General features: G+C 52.0%; 1 protein-coding gene across 1 annotated transcript; it reads right to left on the bottom strand.

The window, feature by feature from the left end:
- Positions 1-13894: 13894 nt before the first annotated feature.
- Positions 13895-18805, bottom strand: FOXF1 (forkhead box F1). Its single transcript, XM_077133233.1, has 2 exons — positions 17812-18805; positions 13895-16396 (listed from the first exon to the last, which is right to left on the bottom strand). The coding sequence occupies exons 1-2, from the start codon at positions 18788-18790 to the stop codon at positions 16236-16238; spliced, it is 1140 nt and encodes a 379-aa protein (XP_076989348.1). The 5' UTR covers positions 18791-18805; the 3' UTR covers positions 13895-16235.
- Between the last annotated feature and the right edge of the window lie 938 nt (positions 18806-19743).

The following is a 19743-nucleotide window of genomic DNA, read 5'->3' as shown; positions in this document are numbered from 1 at the left end:
ATCAGAGCGAGGGTTTATAATCGAGAGGAGCAGGACTCTCACCTGGGGAGGAAGTGCGCCATTATTGTCCTGCCTGGATTTTCAGTGACAAACATGGTCAGAGGGCCACCTTATGCATGAAAAAGAATAGGTTGGTAAGAGGGAAACTCTTAGAAAATAAATACATAATAAAATTTTAAATTTAGTAGTTAGACTGCAGGTAGCACAGATACAGTTAGTTGGAAGAGTAAGTCAAGTGACTCTTTCCAAAGCCAGTGAAAAGGGAGAAGGTAAAGTTAAGTGGGAAAAATAATCCAATGTCAGTATGCCTTCAGCTCACGAAAGATTTGACCTCATATATTGCAGAAGTTCTCAGAGTGCCAAAACAAGGTAGACATACAAATCAGTGATTTTCTCATGCAGTACCAAAAGTGAATTAGAAAATGCTTTTAAAAAATGCAGTAGCAACAGAAACTAGTAAGTACTTGGAAAAAACACTAGAAATGCAGGGCTCATATGGATAAGATCACAAACGTGTCCTGAAATAGAGGGAAGATCTGAATAAAGAGATGTGCTATATTCTCAGAAGGAATGGTTCACCATTGTGAAAGTTTTCATTCCCCCTAGATGAAGACAGTCCATACATCACCATAAAAATCCCAACAGGAGTTTTTCATGGAACTCAGTAAGGTGAATAGTAAATGCTTATGGATGGCCAAGAATGAGGAAAAGACTTCTGGATGTCAGAACATAATGCTCGAACTTCAGTTCTCAAGGCACCCTAGCATCAGTAACTGGGCATATCATTAGAACAGCCTGGAAAGTAGCAAAACAGCTGTGAATTTAGAATATCGGAAATGGATTGAGAGCTGTGCTTATTGTTTTGAAGGGTAAAAAAAAAAATTTGAATTTCTAAATCATACCCCAAAAATAAATTCCAAGTTAATTAAATATATAAACAAAAAGAAATGTAAAAGAATTCAGAGATCAAAATAGAATGTTTTTATAATGTCGGGATAGGAAACAGTTTCATAAGCAAGACCCTAGATTTAAGAAAGCAGTTATTCCATTGTCTCCCTTAGAATGTCAGATTTTGGTTGGTACAGAATCCAAATGAACGCACCAAGATAAATTATCTGAAGACTACTTCTCCAAGTAGCAAAATCAACTAGTCTCTTTTCTGTAGTTGTTTAGTATCATCTTTGTAATGCAGCTGACTTCAGCCAACAAGGAGCCTCGTGGCATTCAACTGTATACAAATATGACCAGTAACTCCAGCTGCTCCTGTAGTTTGAGTTGATGAAACATTGGCATGGAAGAAATCTTTTCCTCTGCGTTTGTTTGAGGGCAGACACTCCATCTGGGTCTCTCTTGTAAGAGAAACGGGGAAGTCTATGGGACTGAATTTCCATCCTCAGAATGAAACTCAAGCTCTAGTATTTCGTCTCTTCCAACCTTCCTTTGCTTCCGCACATCTTCACACCATACGCTTTCAACCAGATGGATGGAGCGCGAGCCTGCTGCAGAGCGGAGCGCCTTCCGCCCTCGCCGCTGCGCCCTGCCCTGGGGCCGTGGGGCTGGATGCAGGCGTGACATTCCAGGGATCCACGTATATATCAGGCAGGTTTCTTCATGGCTGGTTCCTGTATTTGGAGTCAAATCTGAATGATATGAACTGTCACTATTTGTACTTTCAGTGAGATGCAGTAGGAAGTGCAGCAATTAACTACCCAGACCCACCCATCTTATCATCTTACCATCTTTCCCATTTGCGTGCTTCCTTCCTTCCTCTCTCTGTTTCTTTCTCTCTGACTCTCTCTCCCCTTTCTTCTCTCTTTTTTTCTTTTCTTCCTTTCTTCCATCTGTCTACCTACCTACCTCTTATTTACCTACCTTCCTGCCTGTCTGTCTGGGTTCATCCTGTTTAGAGTTCATTAGCAGCTTGGATGTGCACAACAGTCATTTCTTTTGGTTCAATTTGGGAAGTTTCAGCCATTATTTCTTTGACTATTCTCTCTGCCCCTTTTTCTCTTGCTTCTTCTAGGACTCCCACTGCATTTACTAGTGCACTTGATGGGGTCCCACAGGCTCCTCGGGCGCTGTTCACTTTTCTTCATTTCCTCTTTCTGCTCCTCAGACTGGGTGGTTTCAGTTGTCTTATCTTCAAGTTCACTGACTCTTCCATCCACTCCACTCTGCTTTGAACCCCTCTAAGGAATTTTTCATTTCTGTTACTGTCATCTTTCACTCTGTTTGGTACCTTTTCATAATTTCCATCTCTCCATTGCTAATCTCTTTGTGTTCAACTATCATTTTCTTGATTTCCTTTAATTCTTCATCCATGTTTTACTATAGTTCTCTGGGCATATTTAGAATCATTTTTTAGAAGTCTTTGTTCACAGTATCCCAGGTATGATCCTCCTCATTGATGGTTTCTAATGTCTTCATCTTCCTCCTTTGCCTCCAACACTTCTTGTTTCTTTGTATGCTTTGTAATATTTTGTTGAAACCTGGACATTTTGATATTTTAATGTGTTACCACTGGAATTTAGACCCTGAGTCTGTTTCTTAAGGTTGTATCCAGCTAGTCTTAATGACAGAGCTTTCCTTTAGTGTCAGGAACTAAAGAGAAGGAGGAGGAGGAGAACTCCTTTTCCAGTCTTTGCAGATTGGCCTGTGTAAATGCTATCCAGGGCTTACCCATACAATGAGTTTAGATAATAGTTGGAGACCAAAGCATAGGGGCCTCCCTGGCCTTCTGAGCATGCATCTTGTCTTGGGCATGCATGTGTTCTAGAAATTTCCCTGTTTACATTGACGTGATTGTCTCCTTTTCCATAGGAAACAGTTTCCTCATGGACCTGGCCACTAAGGATCCCTCAGCTAGAAATCCCTTGCTCCAAGCAGCATGAAAAGACTGCTCTCCCACAGCATTCTGTAGGAGAGGTCAGTGAACTGCCCTCTACACGAAAGGCATGTTTTGGGATGGTGAGTCCCTCAGGCTGCCACCAGCAGAGTAGGCCAGACACATGCTCCTGGCATGTGCATGAGGGCTACTCTGCTCCCTCCAGAACCAGGACCAGGGATCTGGGAGCCTGGGCCGGCTCCAAGTCAAGTCCGTGAGGGGCAGGGAAGAGCCAGCCAGGGCACCACAAGGTCCACTCACCTGCTTATTGTTGTCCTTTAACAGTTTTCTGAAGCACTAAGATGTTTCTCAATAGCACTGTTAGTAAATGATTGGCCACTGTTTCTTGGGGTCTTAAAAAGCATTTTATGCTTTTTTCTATTGTCATTTTGTTTTCATGATAATGCACCCCAGGAAATGGTAATAGTATTTTATGGTGGGGTTTTTTTGTTTTTTGTTTTTCACACAGAACAAGATATTAATTATCTGAAATGCTGGTGCATATAACAAGCTTAATTAGAGGAGGAAACAAAGGGAAACATTAGATACTGAAGTGGACTTTTGGGCAGGTGTAAAATCTTTAAAGGTTTATGACAAAATTATTCATAAAGTCTTCTTTTTAGTTCAGGATGTACAGCTTTCCTTTTACTGACAGTCTTCACTAATAGTTCTTAGATTATGAAGTTCAGCTCATCTTTTGCCTGTCAAGTTAAATAAAAAGAGAGCAAAACACAGTTCCTAATAAATAAGGGTGTTAGGAATTGTTTTCTTTGTACTTCACATGTATATAATGTTTATATTTAAAACATTATTAAGGGCATCTTAATTTTTAATTGATCTTAATTTTTAAAACGTTCTTGACAATGGAGTCTCTTGAATTACAGATCATAGTAGCTTTATAAATGATCAAGATACATGTACAAAATTTCAGATGCTCTTGGAAACACATTTTAAGATATAGTATATATGATATATATTTCTTTTGGGGTTTGTTCATCCTGTTGGGATACTGAAAACCCATATCTTATACAAATAATTTAGCCTTTGATAACCATAGCTTGAACAGATCACAAAGTTGGAATTTTCAAAGTTTTCTCAGTAGGCTTCCAGTCCAGATCACTCAAAGACATCTTTTGTCCTAAGATGAACATTTTGCTTATTTTTTTTCTCATTACACAGTTAATATCAGTGGGCTCTTTGTGGGCAGTTTGTCTTGGTCATGACTTATTCTTGCAAAACCATTCCTTACTGTGAAGCAGATAGGAAAGATTTTCCCCAATGCAAGGAAAATCATCTGGGATCAATAGCAAATCAAAGGCATAGGTGTTTCAGGACATTCTTGAAAAGAGGTTTCACCAGTCCTCGGATCCTTTTTCCTTTTCTTCCAGCTGTGCAGTCACTGCCCTGTTCTCTTCCATTCTCCATCTGCAGAAGGTCACTCTCCCCAGGCATCACGGGCATCTGCAGGCCACTGCTCTCCACATGCAGCTCGGTCAGCACAGACATTTCGGACATCTTAAAATCTGCTCAACTGCTAGCTGGTAATAGTGTTCTCATGTGCATAATGAAGAAGCAGAGGCCCAGGGAGTAAAGGGACTTGCTCCAGGCAGGTGGAATTGGAATTGGGGTTGGGGTCTCCCAAGCGTGGTCTGCTGTCCACAGGTGCGCCTGAATCTGATCCCAGGTGGAGCGTCATCCTCAGAATGTCCGTGTTGAATCTGTACGGTAGTACGCAAACAAGAAGTGACTATGATTCATGAGTTTCCAAGGTCTTTTCTTTTTAGATGAGTATGAATTTTAAATCCCTGAAAACTCCATGGCTTAGGGGTCTCACTCTTACGATTCTGAATGGCTGAATTAATTTGTTTCTAGAACTGTGGCAGTTTTGCTCTACAGAGTCCTTTTGCCCCCTTTGACCTGGTGCTTATTCTCAGAACTGTTTGCAACTGTTAGCATCCCTGTACTGTGCTTCCTTCTTCCTGACTCAGCCAGGCTTCACAGGGGCTTGGGGGCATAATCATTTCTGGAACGTTCATGGCTTACACCTCGTGTCACGCTTACACACACAGGTGCACGGCTCCCTTCTAGTCCATGGCATCTGGCCGCCAGTGTGGGCTAGTCCAGCAGTCACCATGCCCTTTGTCACATTTCCCGCTGGCCAAGCCCCCAGCACACACCGTCTCGTTTCATCCTCACTGCAACTCTATGAAGGGGGAAAGCACTTTGCCTGCTTTGGGAAATGAAGAGGCTGAGACTGCAAAGGAGGAAGTGACCTTCTCCAGGCCAGGCAGCCTGTGAGGGCAGAACCTCACCTGGTATAGACGGCAGCTCCAAAGCCAGCACTGCATCCCCTTCTGCTGCTCTCAGGCTCACACTGGCCCTGCTAAACTGGCAGCAACTTGAGGGCAGCATCTGTGCAAGTCAGAGTTCACGCAGCCCTTAGGTAGAGGAGCACTGCAAGAGAAAAGCAGCGGCTGATAAAGCTTCAGGAACCTGCCCAGTGTCACAAACCCAGGCACTGGCTAAGGTTGCAATTCGGACCTTGGTTTTTCTGCCTTCAAAAGCTGCGTGGGTTTCTGAGTCATTACTCCTTCCTGCAGCCCCCTCCCTGAACTCGCCCACTGCCCCTGCACCTTTGGGCAGCAGATCTGCGGGTGCCCTGCCCACTGCCTCTAGGGCTCTGTTCTCCCAGTGTCGGGAAGATTTGGCCTCGCTACTTCTCAACCAGGGACCCATGCTTCTCACCCCAGAATCCACACAGAGGAAAAGCGGGTGGTGACTGCAAATAAGAAAGGCTCCAAGGGACAACATCACCAAGAACCTTCATGGAGAGAACCAGTATAGCCAAAGCCACCAAAAAAGCCTACCTTTGGGCAAAGAAGTATTGGAGAGAGGGTAAAATGTCAGGTGAAAAGGAAAGTAAAGAAGAGAAAGTAGTTATCAGGCCCAGGGGCACCCAGTGCCAAGAAAAAGGACCTGCTCCACTGGCAGCTGCTGCAGGCATTGAAGCTATCTGAGTACTTTCATAGCTGAGCCCCAGAATCTCACATTTTACGAGACCAGGGCTAGCTGACTGTATTTTGAGCAAGATAGAAAACTTTCTGGCTTTCTGCCAAAGCAACAAAACCCAGGACTCCTTCCCTTCACCTCTTTTAATCCTCCCAGGTTGTCCTCCACCCCTCCCACAGCCCCCAGGAAGCACCAGGCTTACATGTGACTTTGCTGCCAACATTTCAGTTCTCATACCCCCTGCCCCCTGCAGAAATAACCAGATGATGTTCGCTAAACTCACTTCCCCTTTGTCTGCACTGTCTGGATTCAACACGACCAATATCCTAAACAGAACATTAACCCATCAAACTTAAAGACCTTCCACTCTGGTCATTTCCAGAACATTTTGTGGGGTCTGCAGAAGTCTTTCTTCAAAATAAATCTTACAGATAACTATATATATAAACAGGAGGAAAAGGCTAGTGTTTGGTGAAAGCACACTCATTGCTCAGCAGCATTCTTCAATGGGCCCTACCTGCCTGCCTGTCCCACCCCCAACCTAGATCTCCTTTTCTTTGACTTCTCAGCTGGGGGGAGAGGGAAGACATTCTGTAGTAGGAAACTCTGCAAGTTTGCAGGCATAGGTTCTAAGAAATCAGTGGCTCTGAACTTGGGACACTTGCTCCTAGAACCCAGCCACCCCGTGGAGAGGAGCCAACAGCCAACACCACCTTGACAGCAATGTGGGTGCACCATCTTGGAAGGGCTTCTCTAGCCCCGTTGGACCACATGGAGTGCTGTCCCCACTCTGCAAATTCCAGAGACAAGAATGAATGAATGATTGAGTTGGTTTAAACCAATTCCTCAGTAAGAATCAATGGCATAATTTAATTTATATTCATGGATAATTATATGAATATATAAATTATATGATTTTTATATATAGTATTAATGATATAATAATACATAAATATGTGCATAAGTAAATGCATAACTTCATATAATCTTCAGTAACTTCTGAGGAACAGCTCTCTCAGATGAGCTGACCGAGGTACAGAGAGAGGAACTGTTTGCCCCTAGACCCGCAGCAGATAGGGAGTGAAGCCAAGATTCAAATGCATGGTACAAAATTTATATTTTGAGTAGTGCATTTCCTAATTTAACTTATATGGGCAGTTTAAATGAACACCATAAGTACACAGAAGCTTGAATAGGCCATGAGATTTTATAGATTTCTCCAAGTTTGTGTGATGCCCTGATAAATCCCAGAGTGATTTGAAGAGTGAATATAGAAATATTTGCAAAGTTCCCTTGGGGGAATGGTGAGAAAGGGAGAAAATTCAACTTCCCCATTGGGAGAATTCCTGATATTCTCGCAAGTGGTGGGGACAACCAAATCAATAGGCCAAGCCCCCAATCTTGGGGTTTGTGCATGTGAAACATCCCCACAAACTACTTAAAATTAGGCCTAAGAGTCACCCCCAGAGAACCTCTTTCATTGCTCAGATGCAGCCTCTCTCTCTCTCTCTCAGCCAACACAACAAGCAAAATCACTGCCCTCCTCTCTCTACATGGGACCTGACTCCCAGGGGTGTAAACCTCCCTGGCAACATGGAACAGAAATCCTAGAATGAGCTGGGACTCAGCATCAAGGGATTGAGAAAACCTTCTCAACCGAAAGCGGGAAGAGCGAAATGAGACAAAATAAAGTGTCAGTGGCTGAGAGATTTCAAACAGAGTCAAGAGATTATCCTGGAGGTTGTTCTTACACATATAGCTATCTCCTTTTTAGTTTAAGGTTATTAGAGTAGCTAAAGGGAAGTGCCTGAAACAATAGAGCTGTGTTCCAGTAGCTATGTTTCTGGAAGATGATTGTATAATGATACAGCTTTTGCATGTGACTGTGTGACTGTGAAAACCTTGTGTCTGATGCTCTTTTTATCTACAGTATGGACAGATGAGTAAAAAATATGGATGCAAAATAAACAAATAATAGGGGGAACAAATGTTTAAAAATTGGGTAGAAGGAAATATTAGTGATCAATGAAAGGGAATGGTAAGAAGTATAGGAAAAAACTAGGGGGAACAAAGGCTAAATTATATTGGGTTGGGTGTACAGGTGGTTCAGTGGTAGAACGCCCCCCTTTCATGCAGGAGGCTCAGGTTTGATTCCCGGACCATGCAACCCCCCCCCAAAATATATATATATAAACTATACATACGTTTATATAGGATAGATGGAAATACTAGTGTTCAGTGAGAGGGAAGGGTAAGGGGCATGGTATGTATGAGTTTTATTTTTATTTCTTTTCCTGGAGTGATGCAAATGTTCTAAGAAATGATCATGGTGATGAACATACAACTATGTGATGATATTATGAGCCACTGATTGTACACCAAGTATGGAATGTTCATATATTAAGAATGTTTGTGTTTGTATGTTATTTTGTCAATAAAAATATTTTTAAAGAAATTCAAATTGCAACCAATCACAGACTAAGCCAGAATTATCCATGTGCCTTTCTTCACTGGGGATTGTCCTCACCTTGCCATCTTAGGTAGAAAGAGATAGACAAGACCAGGGGTGTTTTTTTAGGAGCGAAAAGCAGGGCCCACCAGAGGGGTTGGGTGGTTTTCCTTAGGTCACACAGTATGCCAGTGGCAGCTGGATTTGAAGCCCAGGTCGGTATGGCTCAACAAGCCTGTCTGAGAGGCTCCCGGCAGTGTCCTTGGGTCACGTGTACCCTGCACCCTTAACTTCTGAACCGCGCACGCCAGCTGCCCCTGTTGAAAGCCCACCGTGTGACCGGCACCATGCCAACTTACCTCATTGCATTTTGTAGATAAAGAAACTGAGGCATGGAGTTTGGTGGCTTCTTCCCTGGTGCGTGGTGGAGCTGCAGGCCAGAGGATGTGAGAGCCGCTCCCCCGGTGAGTCCCCAGTGCTTTGCCAAGTCTCTGTCGTCATCCAGGGTTTTTACTAGAGACCTCCTGGGCCGTCTTTGAAATGAGCCAAGAGTTTTCAATAGCAGAACCCTTGCCTCTGTCCCTCTCACAGGCAGAATTTCTCCCCTTGAATGGAACCTTTATTTTCCATGCACATTAATCACGAAAGGTTAAACTGGGAGTTTATGTGTACCCTGTAATGTGGACATTTCGCACTTTGGATGGTTTGGAAGTAATAAAGCTCAGCCCCCAGGTGTTGAGCTGGGTGCAAGCTGGGCCTCCCCTCCACCTTGGAGGGTGCAGTAACTCATTCACTCTTACTGGAACCCCATGAAGCAGGTGCTTTACCACCCCATTTCCCAGGTAAGAAAGGTGGGCGCTTATGTGACTTGAGTAAAGTCTCAGGGCAGAGCTGGCATCCAGCCCTGGAGCTTCTCCCCAGAGGGGAGGGAGAAGCCTGTCCTCTGCAGAAACATTTCATCCCTCGTCTCTTAACCACAAACAGGGTTTTAGGGCTCACTTTAGAAGCCACGGCGACTTGTTGCAACCCTAGAGAGACTGTCCGGTGGCTGCAGAACACAGCACTGAAGCCACACACACCAGGGTTTGGAAGGAATCCACTCTGCTGAGTCCCTGCTGTGTGTCTTTGGGCAAAGTGCGTACCTTCTCTGAGATTCAGTTTTGTCACCTGTAAACGCTTCCCAGCTTAATAGCTCGTTTAAGCCCTACAACAATGTTTTGAGTGGAGTTCTTTGGCCAATATCCCATCTTACAAGTAGGAAATCTGAGGCATGTAGTGAAGCACCTTCCCAGCCTCACAAAGTTGGCATGAACTGGAGCCAGAATTGAAACTCACGGCCTCTGGCAGACAACCACTCTGTCACCTGCTTGTCCAGGAACCTCGGGAGTCTGCATGTGTGCAGGGAGATGTCCACTGGGGCCAACATGGCCATCCCAGGGATGGAGTTTGACATGATTTTTATGTGCTTCTTTTCATTTTCTGAAGTTTATCTTATTTTAAATAAGCTCTATCATCTGTACAACTAGAAATGAAAAAAAAAAGACTAATTAATTTAATTTCTCTCTCCCAAGTCAAATGCCCCTCTTAAAAAGCCAGAGCTTCTGAAATAGGGAATTGGGTTCATTTGGGCACAGCTGCTGTGGGCATTCTGGTGAAATTTATTTTCCTTGATGCGCTTTATTTTGGGGTTGTCCCAACACCACTTGCAGGAAGTGAACTGCAGGTGGCGCTGCCTCCTCGTAGAGAACCAGCCAAAGGGGAAATCCCCCGAGGAGCCTCCCCCTGTGGGATGAACCTTGAAGCTATAAGCTTTCTCTTCGCAGCTCCATGGCTTCTCCTCCCCGGACCTTTGTCCCTGAGCCCTGCTTCCCGGGGGCGGGATCATGTGGCATTTAGCCTGGCCCTGGTGGCGGGGCTGCCTTCCTTTGGCCTCTGACCATTCTGCTGGCGGTACTGCATCCACCGCACAGAGAAGGCCCTCTCTGCTCCCCACAGGCAGGTGCCCACGCCGAGACAGGGCAGGGCAAGGCCAGGGTCTGCCACTGCCGCCGCCTGGAAAGCCCAGAAGCACCTGCATGCATCGGTGGCTTGCTTTGGGAGATGTTTTCAAATACAGCAATGTTTTTACCCTTTTCCAGGGGACACGTGAGAGCCAGAGCACTTCCAAGAGGCCACAGACCCCAGACAATGATGTAGACACAGGGTGAAGACATGTGGCCCATGCCTTCCCCCTGGTGGGGTACCGTAGTTTCAGTGAGATGCTCAGAGAGGCTGCTCACCGTTGCTTCTTCAGAGGCCAGGTACGGCCTCCCTCCCTCCATTGCCATCCTGCTTATAGGAAACAGGGCAGAAAATCAAGCCAGAGGGTGTCAGCAGACACCTAGCCCCAGAGATTTGTCTACTTAAGACAGGCTTTCTCTTTTCGCTCCCTCTACAAGCATCCTACCTTGGACGGGTTGGAGGTGGTGAGTGCTGCAGGGACTTCTAAAACATGGGGGTCTCGAGCGCCACCACCTTTCTGCCTCTGCTAGGAGAGCTGCGTCTCCCCACTCCCCAGACACTCAGGATGACCAGGTGACGCTGTTCCCGCAGGGCATCAAGAAGATTCCAGGGGTCCTGGAGCAGGGCAGGGGACAGAGCCACATGTGCCGCCCAGCTGGCCTCTCGCCTTGTGTTTGGGGTCCTCTTCTGAACTAAGGGGTCCCAAGGAAGCAAAGGAAACTTTTGTAGGGGGTCATGGTGGGAACCCGTGGCTCATAATTGGTTCTTATAGGTGGGGGGAAGTGAAGGTCAGGGACTGAGCTGGGGCTGCTGGCCCAGGGTCCCCAAACCCTCCATTGAAAGGAAGGGAAGGGGTCTGAGAGTTGCTGCATTTGGACCAATCCCCTCTGCTGCCCCTGCCTGTTTCCACCTCCCCCGTGGAGGCAGAAAGCCAGAGAGGTTAGAATTTATGGCCACCTTTAACTTTCCTCTCTTCAGCAAGGGCCGGTAGCTGCAGGAAATGGGCATCATGGAGCTGTGGAGCATCATTAATGGTTAAGGGCATGGGCTTTGGAGCAGAAACTCCTGAGTCTGCCAAATTCTGCCTCTTACGAACTGCCCTGGGCCATGTTACCAGACCTCTCTAAGCCCGGTTTCTGCATCTGAAAAGCGGGACGAGTCCTCGGACCTGCCCAGTAGTGTTGCCCTGAGGTTGAACTGCAGCGAGGCACATGAGGTGGGCTGGTCAGGGCTCCTGGCTGCGCCTCCTAGGTGGCTGTCATTCCCGCGAGTGTCTGGTCCCTATGGACCTGCGAGCCTGACCCCGGTGGCCAGCTGGGGGCAGCAGAGCCTGCGCTGAGCCCCGCGCCCTGCACTTCCTTAGGACCCCAGAGGGCTGGAGAGCAGAGGTTCTTAACTTCAACACTTACCAGGACCACCCAGGAATCTCTTCAAGGTCTGGATTCCTGAATCCCCCTCTCAGAGTCCAATCCAGTAGTTCTCAGGGAGCCACGTGTGACCTGTGGTCGGAGCAGACTCGTCCCCCCACCCCCAAACCAACGGCGAGGTCCCCGGATAGCACTCAGAGACCCACCAGTGGACAGGCAGCCTGTGGGGCCCGAGGGCTGGGCTGATGGGGCCTTCTGACCTCCTCTTCCCCCTCGGGAGCCTATAGAGCTCCCCACTGGCTTAAAGGGGAATGAGGGTGACATTAGGAGATTCAGGGGGTGGGTCCATATCAGAGCCCCCACATCCCATCCCACTATTAAGATTCTGTCTGGACCCATAGTCTTCCTTCTTGAAAGCCCAGGGGGGGTTCAGTGGTTCCCAACCTGGGTGGTCATCAGAAGCCCCTCTGGGGACTTTAAAAGTATGAATTCCTGCACATCTTATGGCACCCACCCAAGAACAACCCCCAACAGATCTCTGGGGAAGGAAGATGGGGAAATGCATGTGGCAGTCCTGTCTGGTTACCCATGTGCCAACTCCTTACCAGCGTTGCCTCATTACCCACCTGCCCCCGTAAGGCCTCACTAGAGATGAGGAGACCGAGGGTCAGAGGGAACATGGCTTACCCAAGTCAGGAGGTGGTGTGTGGGGGGATCTAGCACCATCTTTCTAGGACCTCAAGCACCTGGAGCTCAGCTCTCAGGCGAGAAACCAGACCTTTGCATCTCCCACTCACCCCCCTCCCTCAACTTTCTAGTCCTACGTAGTAAAAGAAAACAGTGGAACCGAGAGCGCCCCGCGAGGCCGGCGCCTTGGCATCAGAAGTCCACACCCCGGACGCCTTCCTGACGCCTGGCGCCCCGGGCCTGGACAGGGGCCCTGGGGCGAGCTCCAGGCAGCGAGATCTGGCCCTGGGCTGCACTTTTCACCTGTCCCGGGCTGGGGGAGCCCCGAGGTCGAGCCGAGGCCCGCGTCTGAGTTCCAGAGCCTTCCAGTGCTTCGGTGCTGGGGGCTGCAATGGCGAGCAGCAGGGTCTCCGGTGCGCGGATGCCGTTGGCCCAGCGCGGAGAACGGCAGCGACTGCGGGCTGTGTGACTCGCGAACAGAAACCCTACTGCCTACATCCTCTCCACCACCCCGCCTCCGGACCTGTTAGTATTGGGGGGATTCCATACATTCTGAGCATCTGGACTGCACCGTTCCAGGGCAGACCCCCTAAAGTGTGTGCAGAGAGCTTGAATCATTTCTGTCGAGGCTGGCTCCGGGCTAGATAATGTCCGTCCACGCATGCACACCACCAAGAGCCTTTACATTTCAATTTTAAGCTTGCAAAGTGCACGTGCCAGGCACAGTTTTGTGGAGGCTCACGGCGGTGGGAGTTCCGCCCCACAACCCCTAGGTCAGCCCGGGCCGAAACGCGCCCGAGGTAAGCTCCTACCTAAGCGAGCGTCGTGTGCGCACAGCAGCGAACGGGCGCGAGTGCCGAGGCGATTTTGCCGGCGGAATCCGGCCCTTCCCGGCTTGTCCGGGGCCAGGCGCTCCCCGCGGGGACTGCTGGATTCTCCTCTCATCCGCAGGCCCCAGGTTAGGCCGCAGCAGATGCCAGGCCGGTCCCCGCGCTGCCCGGGCCAGGTTTTCCTGGGCAGGCCCCTGGGCTACTTCCCACCCTGCCGGGCCGGGCCGTGCGCGCACCGGGAGACCCCGCGGAAATGACGGCGCCGCGGGGGAGCCGACCAAGAAGCGGAGGTTCGCCGCCGCCCGGGACTCTGGTCCAGCGGCGCCAGAAGCCACACACCACCAGGGCGCGCGGAGGCCTCTGGCGCGCCGAGCGGCCCAGCGAGTGGGCGCGGGGGCTGGCGGCTCGCTGGGGAAGGAGACGCGGCGGGCGCCGGCTGAGCCGGCGTTGGGTTTCTCCTAATCAGCCCCACTTCCCCGGAGCCTCCGTCCTAATTGGGGAGCAGTCTCGGACGGAGGGAGGCAGGGGGGCTGGCTCTTGCGTGCAGAGGCTGTGTCTGGACGCGAGCGCAACGTCCCCGCGCTGGGGGGACTCGGGGGCTCTCCTGACCTGGTTTCCTGCGCGCTGGTGGGAGACGGGATGGGGAGGCCGGAGCACCGCGCCTCCGCCGCCGGCTGCGAACCCGCTCCCGTGCCCCCGAGGGCCGGAGTCTCCGCCACTTTCCAGTGCCCTTTATCTCGGTCTTATAGACAGCTGTTAGTTCGGGACATGAATTGCCCGGACGAGTTTATTGATAATTTTGATGTAACAGAGCTCCGGAGAAATTACCCCCACGTCCAAAATGTCAAATTTGAGAAGAGCCAGGTCCGGCGGCGCAAACCCCACGCCGCGGAGCAACTGCGGTGGGTCTGGAGCGGCCCCGCCAACAATGCGACCCTATTTTGTGTTTTCCCGGGTTGCCAGAAGTTGGCATAGGAAAGGGCGGTCAGTAGATCCCTCAGGTTAGTTTTTTTTTTCCCAGAGGGGAGAAAATGTGATTTAGGGGTAAATGTTACGGTTTTGGAACCGTGCAGTTCGCTTTGCTGCCCCGCCGAGGGCCCTTTTCTTGCTCAAATGTCACTCGTTTCTCGATTGGGGAAAAACACGAATAAGGCACCAAAGACAAAACAAGCAGCAACAACAAAAAACCAACAAAGCAAAACAACTTAAAATTATGTCATGATTTATAACACCTAGATTTGGAAATGGTAGTCTGAAACTCAAAGTTAAACTCAGTGGTCCATTGGTCTTGGGTGGCAAAAAAATAGTTTCAAAAATTACATACCCATATATACATTTTCATATGCCTATATATGTATATATAGGTATTCTATTTGGTTTTCCCTGTTGAAAAGAGGACCACGGTCTTTCTTTAAATGTTTGATTATTTCTTTAATAGGAGAAATGACATTTAAAGGGGGCAGAGGGCTCTTAAAAAAAAAAACCCAAGCCAAGAAAAATAGTTATTCTTGTCCAGATTTCACTTCAATGTAAAATGACAAGTGAAAAGGGAAGAATTAGCCAAAAAAATGTTTTAAAGAAAATATAGTTACAGTCACCTTGATTTAAATTTCTTTTTAAAGGAAGCCCCTCCCCCCAAGGGCATTTTGGGGGTAGGAATATATTCTGCAATCCCAACCCCAATAAAATGCTCATGCAGTTTTATTTCTAGTTGATACCATTTTAACCACCATGTACAAATGTTATACATTTTTATTTTTCTTTTTTTAAGAAAAAAAATACACAAAAGGCCAAACATCTTCAAATTATCATTTTTATACAGTGCAGAAGGAAATTTAAAATACGTGTCACAAAAGCTGCACCCCCGCAGCCAAAATACTGGGGAAAAAAAAAAAAAGAAAAAACGGAGGGTAGTCCTTCATTATATATATATTTATATAAAACATATGGAAATTTGTTTTTACACAGATCGGACTTTGTTTCAAATTTACAATGGCTATCTAAACAACAAACTCTACATGGCAAATATTGCCAACAAAGTTACACCATTAATACTGATAAACGGAGGAGCCTATGCGCTGTTTTGGTTACTCGGGAAAGAAAGTAGAATAAATAACAGGATGAACCTTGCTAGACTTTTAAAAAGTGCCTTAACCTTTCCAGATCGCCGCAATCCTGACACCCTCGGCCACCGATCACCTCCTCCTCGGGCCAGAAAGTTTACAGTAGAAATCGGGAGACCGCGGGTCTCGCGAGGGGGGAAAAGAAAAATACCCACGGAAAAAGTCAAAATAAAATTCAAAATAAAACAAAACAGGCCGAAGAGATGGAAAGAGAGGAAGGCGGAGGGGGGACAGAGGCACGGAAAGCCGCTGCTTCTTGGCTCCTTCTGTTTTTTTTTTAAGATGAACAGTGGCTTCGGAAATGCAAGTTGTTTGCAAAAAGGTCCACCTGTGTTGATCAGAGGAGCCACTGGAAGTGGGGGGGGGGGAGAACGCCATCTCTTGCCCCCTCCAAAAAAAAAAAAAAAAAAAAAAGGCGAGACTTGCGCATTCCAAGACATTCTTCCCCGGAAAATTAAAAATTAAAAGATAAATACTCAACCCAAAAATAAAAGTATTTGATAACGATTGGTCTCACATGTTTGTTTTTCTTCTAAAACTCCTCCTCCATTTTTTGCCAATGAAGGGGGGGAACCTCAGCAGAATTCTTGTTTAGATTTTGAGGGTTTCCCCCAACTCAGCACCTTCTCAGCCGGTTTCAATCGGGTCAAAAAAAGATACTATCGGCCGGCAGCTCAGCAAGTCCACCGCCACCGTTTCTTTCATTTTTGGGGGGGCGGGTTGGGGAAGGGGTGCTGACCCCAGCGCCGGGCCTTCGAGTTGAGGATTCCTTTCCAAATAATCCGGTTGCGGAGGAGTCAAACCCTTTTCTTCTGCCGATGGATATACCTCGACAATAAGGCAGTTTCTTGCGACGTTTGCCGAGAGGGCCCCGCGGCGGCGGCCTCACATCACGCACGGCTTGATGTCTTGGTAGGTGACCTGCTGGTGGTAGTAGGACCCGCCGCCGGCCGAGTGCATGGACGAGGACGCCATGGCGTTGAAGGAGAAGACGAACTCCTTGCGGTCACACATGCTGGGCGACTGCGAATGATACCTCGGGATGCCTGCAAGGAGGCGACAGGAGGCGGGGGGCAAAGTTAGCGTCCGGGACGCGGAGTTGCAGGCGGGCCGCGGCGCATGGGCCAGGCCTGCCCGGCTCGGACGCACGGGCGCCGCCGCCTCCCCGCGGCCTGGGGCCGGCACCTCTGCTGGGCGCTCGAGGGGAAGCCCCCAGACCCCCCGGACCAGCTCTGCCCCCTGGAGCGCCCGCCGCCCGCACGTCTGCCAACGCGGGCGCCGCGCCCGGGGCGGGGGCTTCTCGAATCCGAGGGGAAGGAGCGAAAGAGGCTACACTGGCCCTGGCGGCCGAAACCCCGGCGCCCTCTGCCTCCGGGGCCGCCCGCGGCCTGCAACCGAGCCCGGGCAGCCGCCTCGGAACCCCAAAGGCTGCGGGGGTGGGGGCGCCGGAGAGCGAGAGGCTGGTGCGGGAAGCGGCGGAGCAACCCGCAGCAGCGAAGAGCGGCTTCTCCCTGGGAAAGGCTCCTTGGAGAACAGAGTCCCCCGGGCAGGGAAGCCACCAAGCTGGGCGACCCCTGGGAGGGGCAGCCCTCCCGCCTCCAGACCCGGCTCCTGCCTCCAGCGGCTGCTGCCAACTGACCCCTGACAGGAGGCCTCTGTTTAGCTCACTCCTCGCTGTTTCCAGAACTAGGCCAAGGAGGTCCCTGGTTGGCACTCCAGTGGGGAAGTTGGGGAGCAGATGGGACATTTTTCTGTTTTCTCTTTCCCAGGGAGGAGTGGGAGGGGGCCGCAGGGGTTCTGGCTACCTGAAAACCGGCCAGAGAAACAAACAATCTGGGGTCCTGCAAATGCTGACCTTACTTCTATCAACACACACACAAACATGCCCCCCGGACTCAACTGCCCCTGCCAGGCCCTGGCCCCTGAACACTGGGCGGTGAGCCTCGGCAGCCGCCCAAGAAGCTTTGGGCCTAACGCTTCCTCTCCCAGGGCCGGCTCTGGCAGAGGCATTCTGTCCCGCAGCCTAGAGCAGCCCCTGGGGCGACCGGCAGGACAGTGCGGGCCAGCTGGCCAGGTTTGGGACCCCTGATCCATTCCTGAGGCTGAGAGCACCTAGGGGATACAAAGGGACTGAGAGCAGTGGGGTTGGGGACTTCCTGGGCAGAATGGGGCCTACCTGGCCAGGCCTGGGACAGCCAGCCAGCAGGCAGCTGGGAGCCGGGACACACAAAGTGAAACAGCAATATCTGGGCTCAAACTGGGAGCCACAAGCTGCACTCTCGCCTCCGAGGAGATGAGGGGAGGCTTTCTGGGGGGCTGATGCTGCCCTGGCAGCATGGAGAATGCACCTCATAGGAGGGCTCCCGCCCAGGTCGGTGGCCCGGCCGGTGAACGATCCGCAGGCCCACGCGCAGATGCCCCACGCCGGGCACCGAGAGCAGCCGGCGCCCTCCCCACTCACCTTGCAGCTCAGCTGGGGCGTTGTGACTGTTCTGGTGCAGGTACGGCTGCTCCAGGGAGTGCGTGGAGAGGCTGCCGGACAGAGGGTTGGCGGCGGGGTTGCAGGGGGACAAGGGCTGCTGCTTGATGTACGAGGCGCCGCTGTTGAGCGCCGCCGAGGCCGAGGGCGGCCAGGCCGCCGCCGAGCCCGAGTAGACGGCGTGCGGCTCCATGACCCCGCCGGCGGCGGCCGGCAGCAGCGGGGAGGCGGGCACCGAGCCGTCGTGGTGCGGGTAGTCGGCGGCCGCCGCGCCGCCGCAGCTGCCCATGTACGCGTGGCCGCCGTTGGCGGGCAGGTGGGGCACCGAGTGGCTGGGCAAGGCCATGCCGTCCACGTTGGCCGGCAAGTGGCCGTTCATCATGCCCAGGCCGCCCTCGAGCGCCAGGCTGTTGGGCGGGCACGAGAGGCCGCCGGCCGAGCCCTGGAAGCCGTAGGTGTCGGGGAGGTGGTTGAAGCCGAGCCCGTTCATCATGCTGTACATAGGCTTGAGCGCCTGGCATTTCCTTCGGAAGCCGCGCGGCCGCCGCCGAAAGGAGCCCTCCTCGAACATGAACTCGCTGGCCGGGTCGATGGTCCAGTAGTGGCCTTTGCCGGGTCGCCCGAGGCCCTTGGGCAGCTTGATGAAGCACTCGTTGAGCGAGAGGTTGTGGCGCACGGAGTTCTTCCAGCCCTGGTAGGAGCCGCGGAAGAAGGGGAAGCGGCTCTGCAGGAACTGGTAGATCTCGCTGAGCGTCAGGCGCTTGGTGGGCGAGCTCTGGATGGCCATGACGATGAGCGCGATGTACGAGTAGGGCGGCTTCTCGGGGCGCCGGATGCCCGCGTTGGTCTTCTTGGCTTTGGAGGGGCCGGACGACGCGGGGTCCATGGCCGCGCCGCCTCCCCCGCCGCCGCCAACGCCGCCGCCGTGCGGTGGCTGCTGCTTGTCGGGCGCGGAAGACATCGGGTGGCTGCTGCCGCCGCCGCCGCTGCCGCCGCTGCTCTGCGCCGCCGACGAGCCGGGAGGAGGAGGAGGAAGAGGAGGAGGAGGGCGAGGGGGAGGGGGCTGCGCGCGCGGGGCCGGCTGCACCTCTGCCGTCATCGGCGGCCACTTCTCCCGAGCGAGCCCCGGCGCGCCCTCCCCCGCCCGCCCTCCCCGAGGAGCCGCGGGATCCGCCGGCGGTTGGCGCAGAGCCCCTCTCTCCAACTCCCTCCTCCCCCTCCCCTCCCTCCCTCCTGCGGCCCTCCCCCTCCCCTCCCCCCGCAAGGGAAGGAGCCCAGCGGAGGCTGGGGACAGCCTCCTTCCAGCCCGGGCGGAGGCCGCAAGGAAGCGCCCCCCCCCCACGCCCCGCCTGTTTTGGGGGGGAAGGCGAAGCCTCGGCCGTGCGCCCCGCCGGGAGCAGCGCTCGGCCCCCGCCGCCCGCGGCGCTCTGCTCCTCGGCTCCGCCCGAAGCCGCCCTCGCCCTGTCTCCGCTCGGCGGCGTCTCGCGGCCCGGAGTAAGACCACCCTCCCAGAGTTCCCTCCCCTGCCGGCCCCCCTCCGGCCCCCGCGCGGGTGGGCGCTTAAAGGGCCCCCACCCCGGCCGCCCCGCGTCTGCCGGCAGGACCCGCCCCTCCTCCACCAACCTGGCGAGCAAGTGTTAATGCGCCCTCGGCCGGCGAGTCCGCCGAGCTACGCCCGGGCGCCCGTCTTCCCGGCCGGGGCGGCGCCGCGGAAAGCGGGCCCCGGACGCCGGGCCTTCTCCGACACGCGCAGCCCACTGGCCATTCGCAACTGCCGCGGCGGCGGCCGTCAGTTCGTACCCATTGCGGGCACAGCCGGCTCGGCCCCGGGCCTCCCGGCCGGCCGCCGTCAGTCCCCGCGAGGGCCCGCCTACCCACTCTCCCCGCCCCGGGAAGGACTGCACAGCGCTCGGG

Source organism: Tamandua tetradactyla, chromosome 16 (assembly GCF_023851605.1).
Source record: "Tamandua tetradactyla isolate mTamTet1 chromosome 16, mTamTet1.pri, whole genome shotgun sequence".
In the NCBI taxonomy this organism is placed as follows: Eukaryota; Metazoa; Chordata; class Mammalia; order Pilosa; family Myrmecophagidae; genus Tamandua; species Tamandua tetradactyla.
The sequence above is the reverse complement of the archived record's forward strand: the minus strand, read 5'-3'. Positions and strand labels throughout refer to the sequence as shown.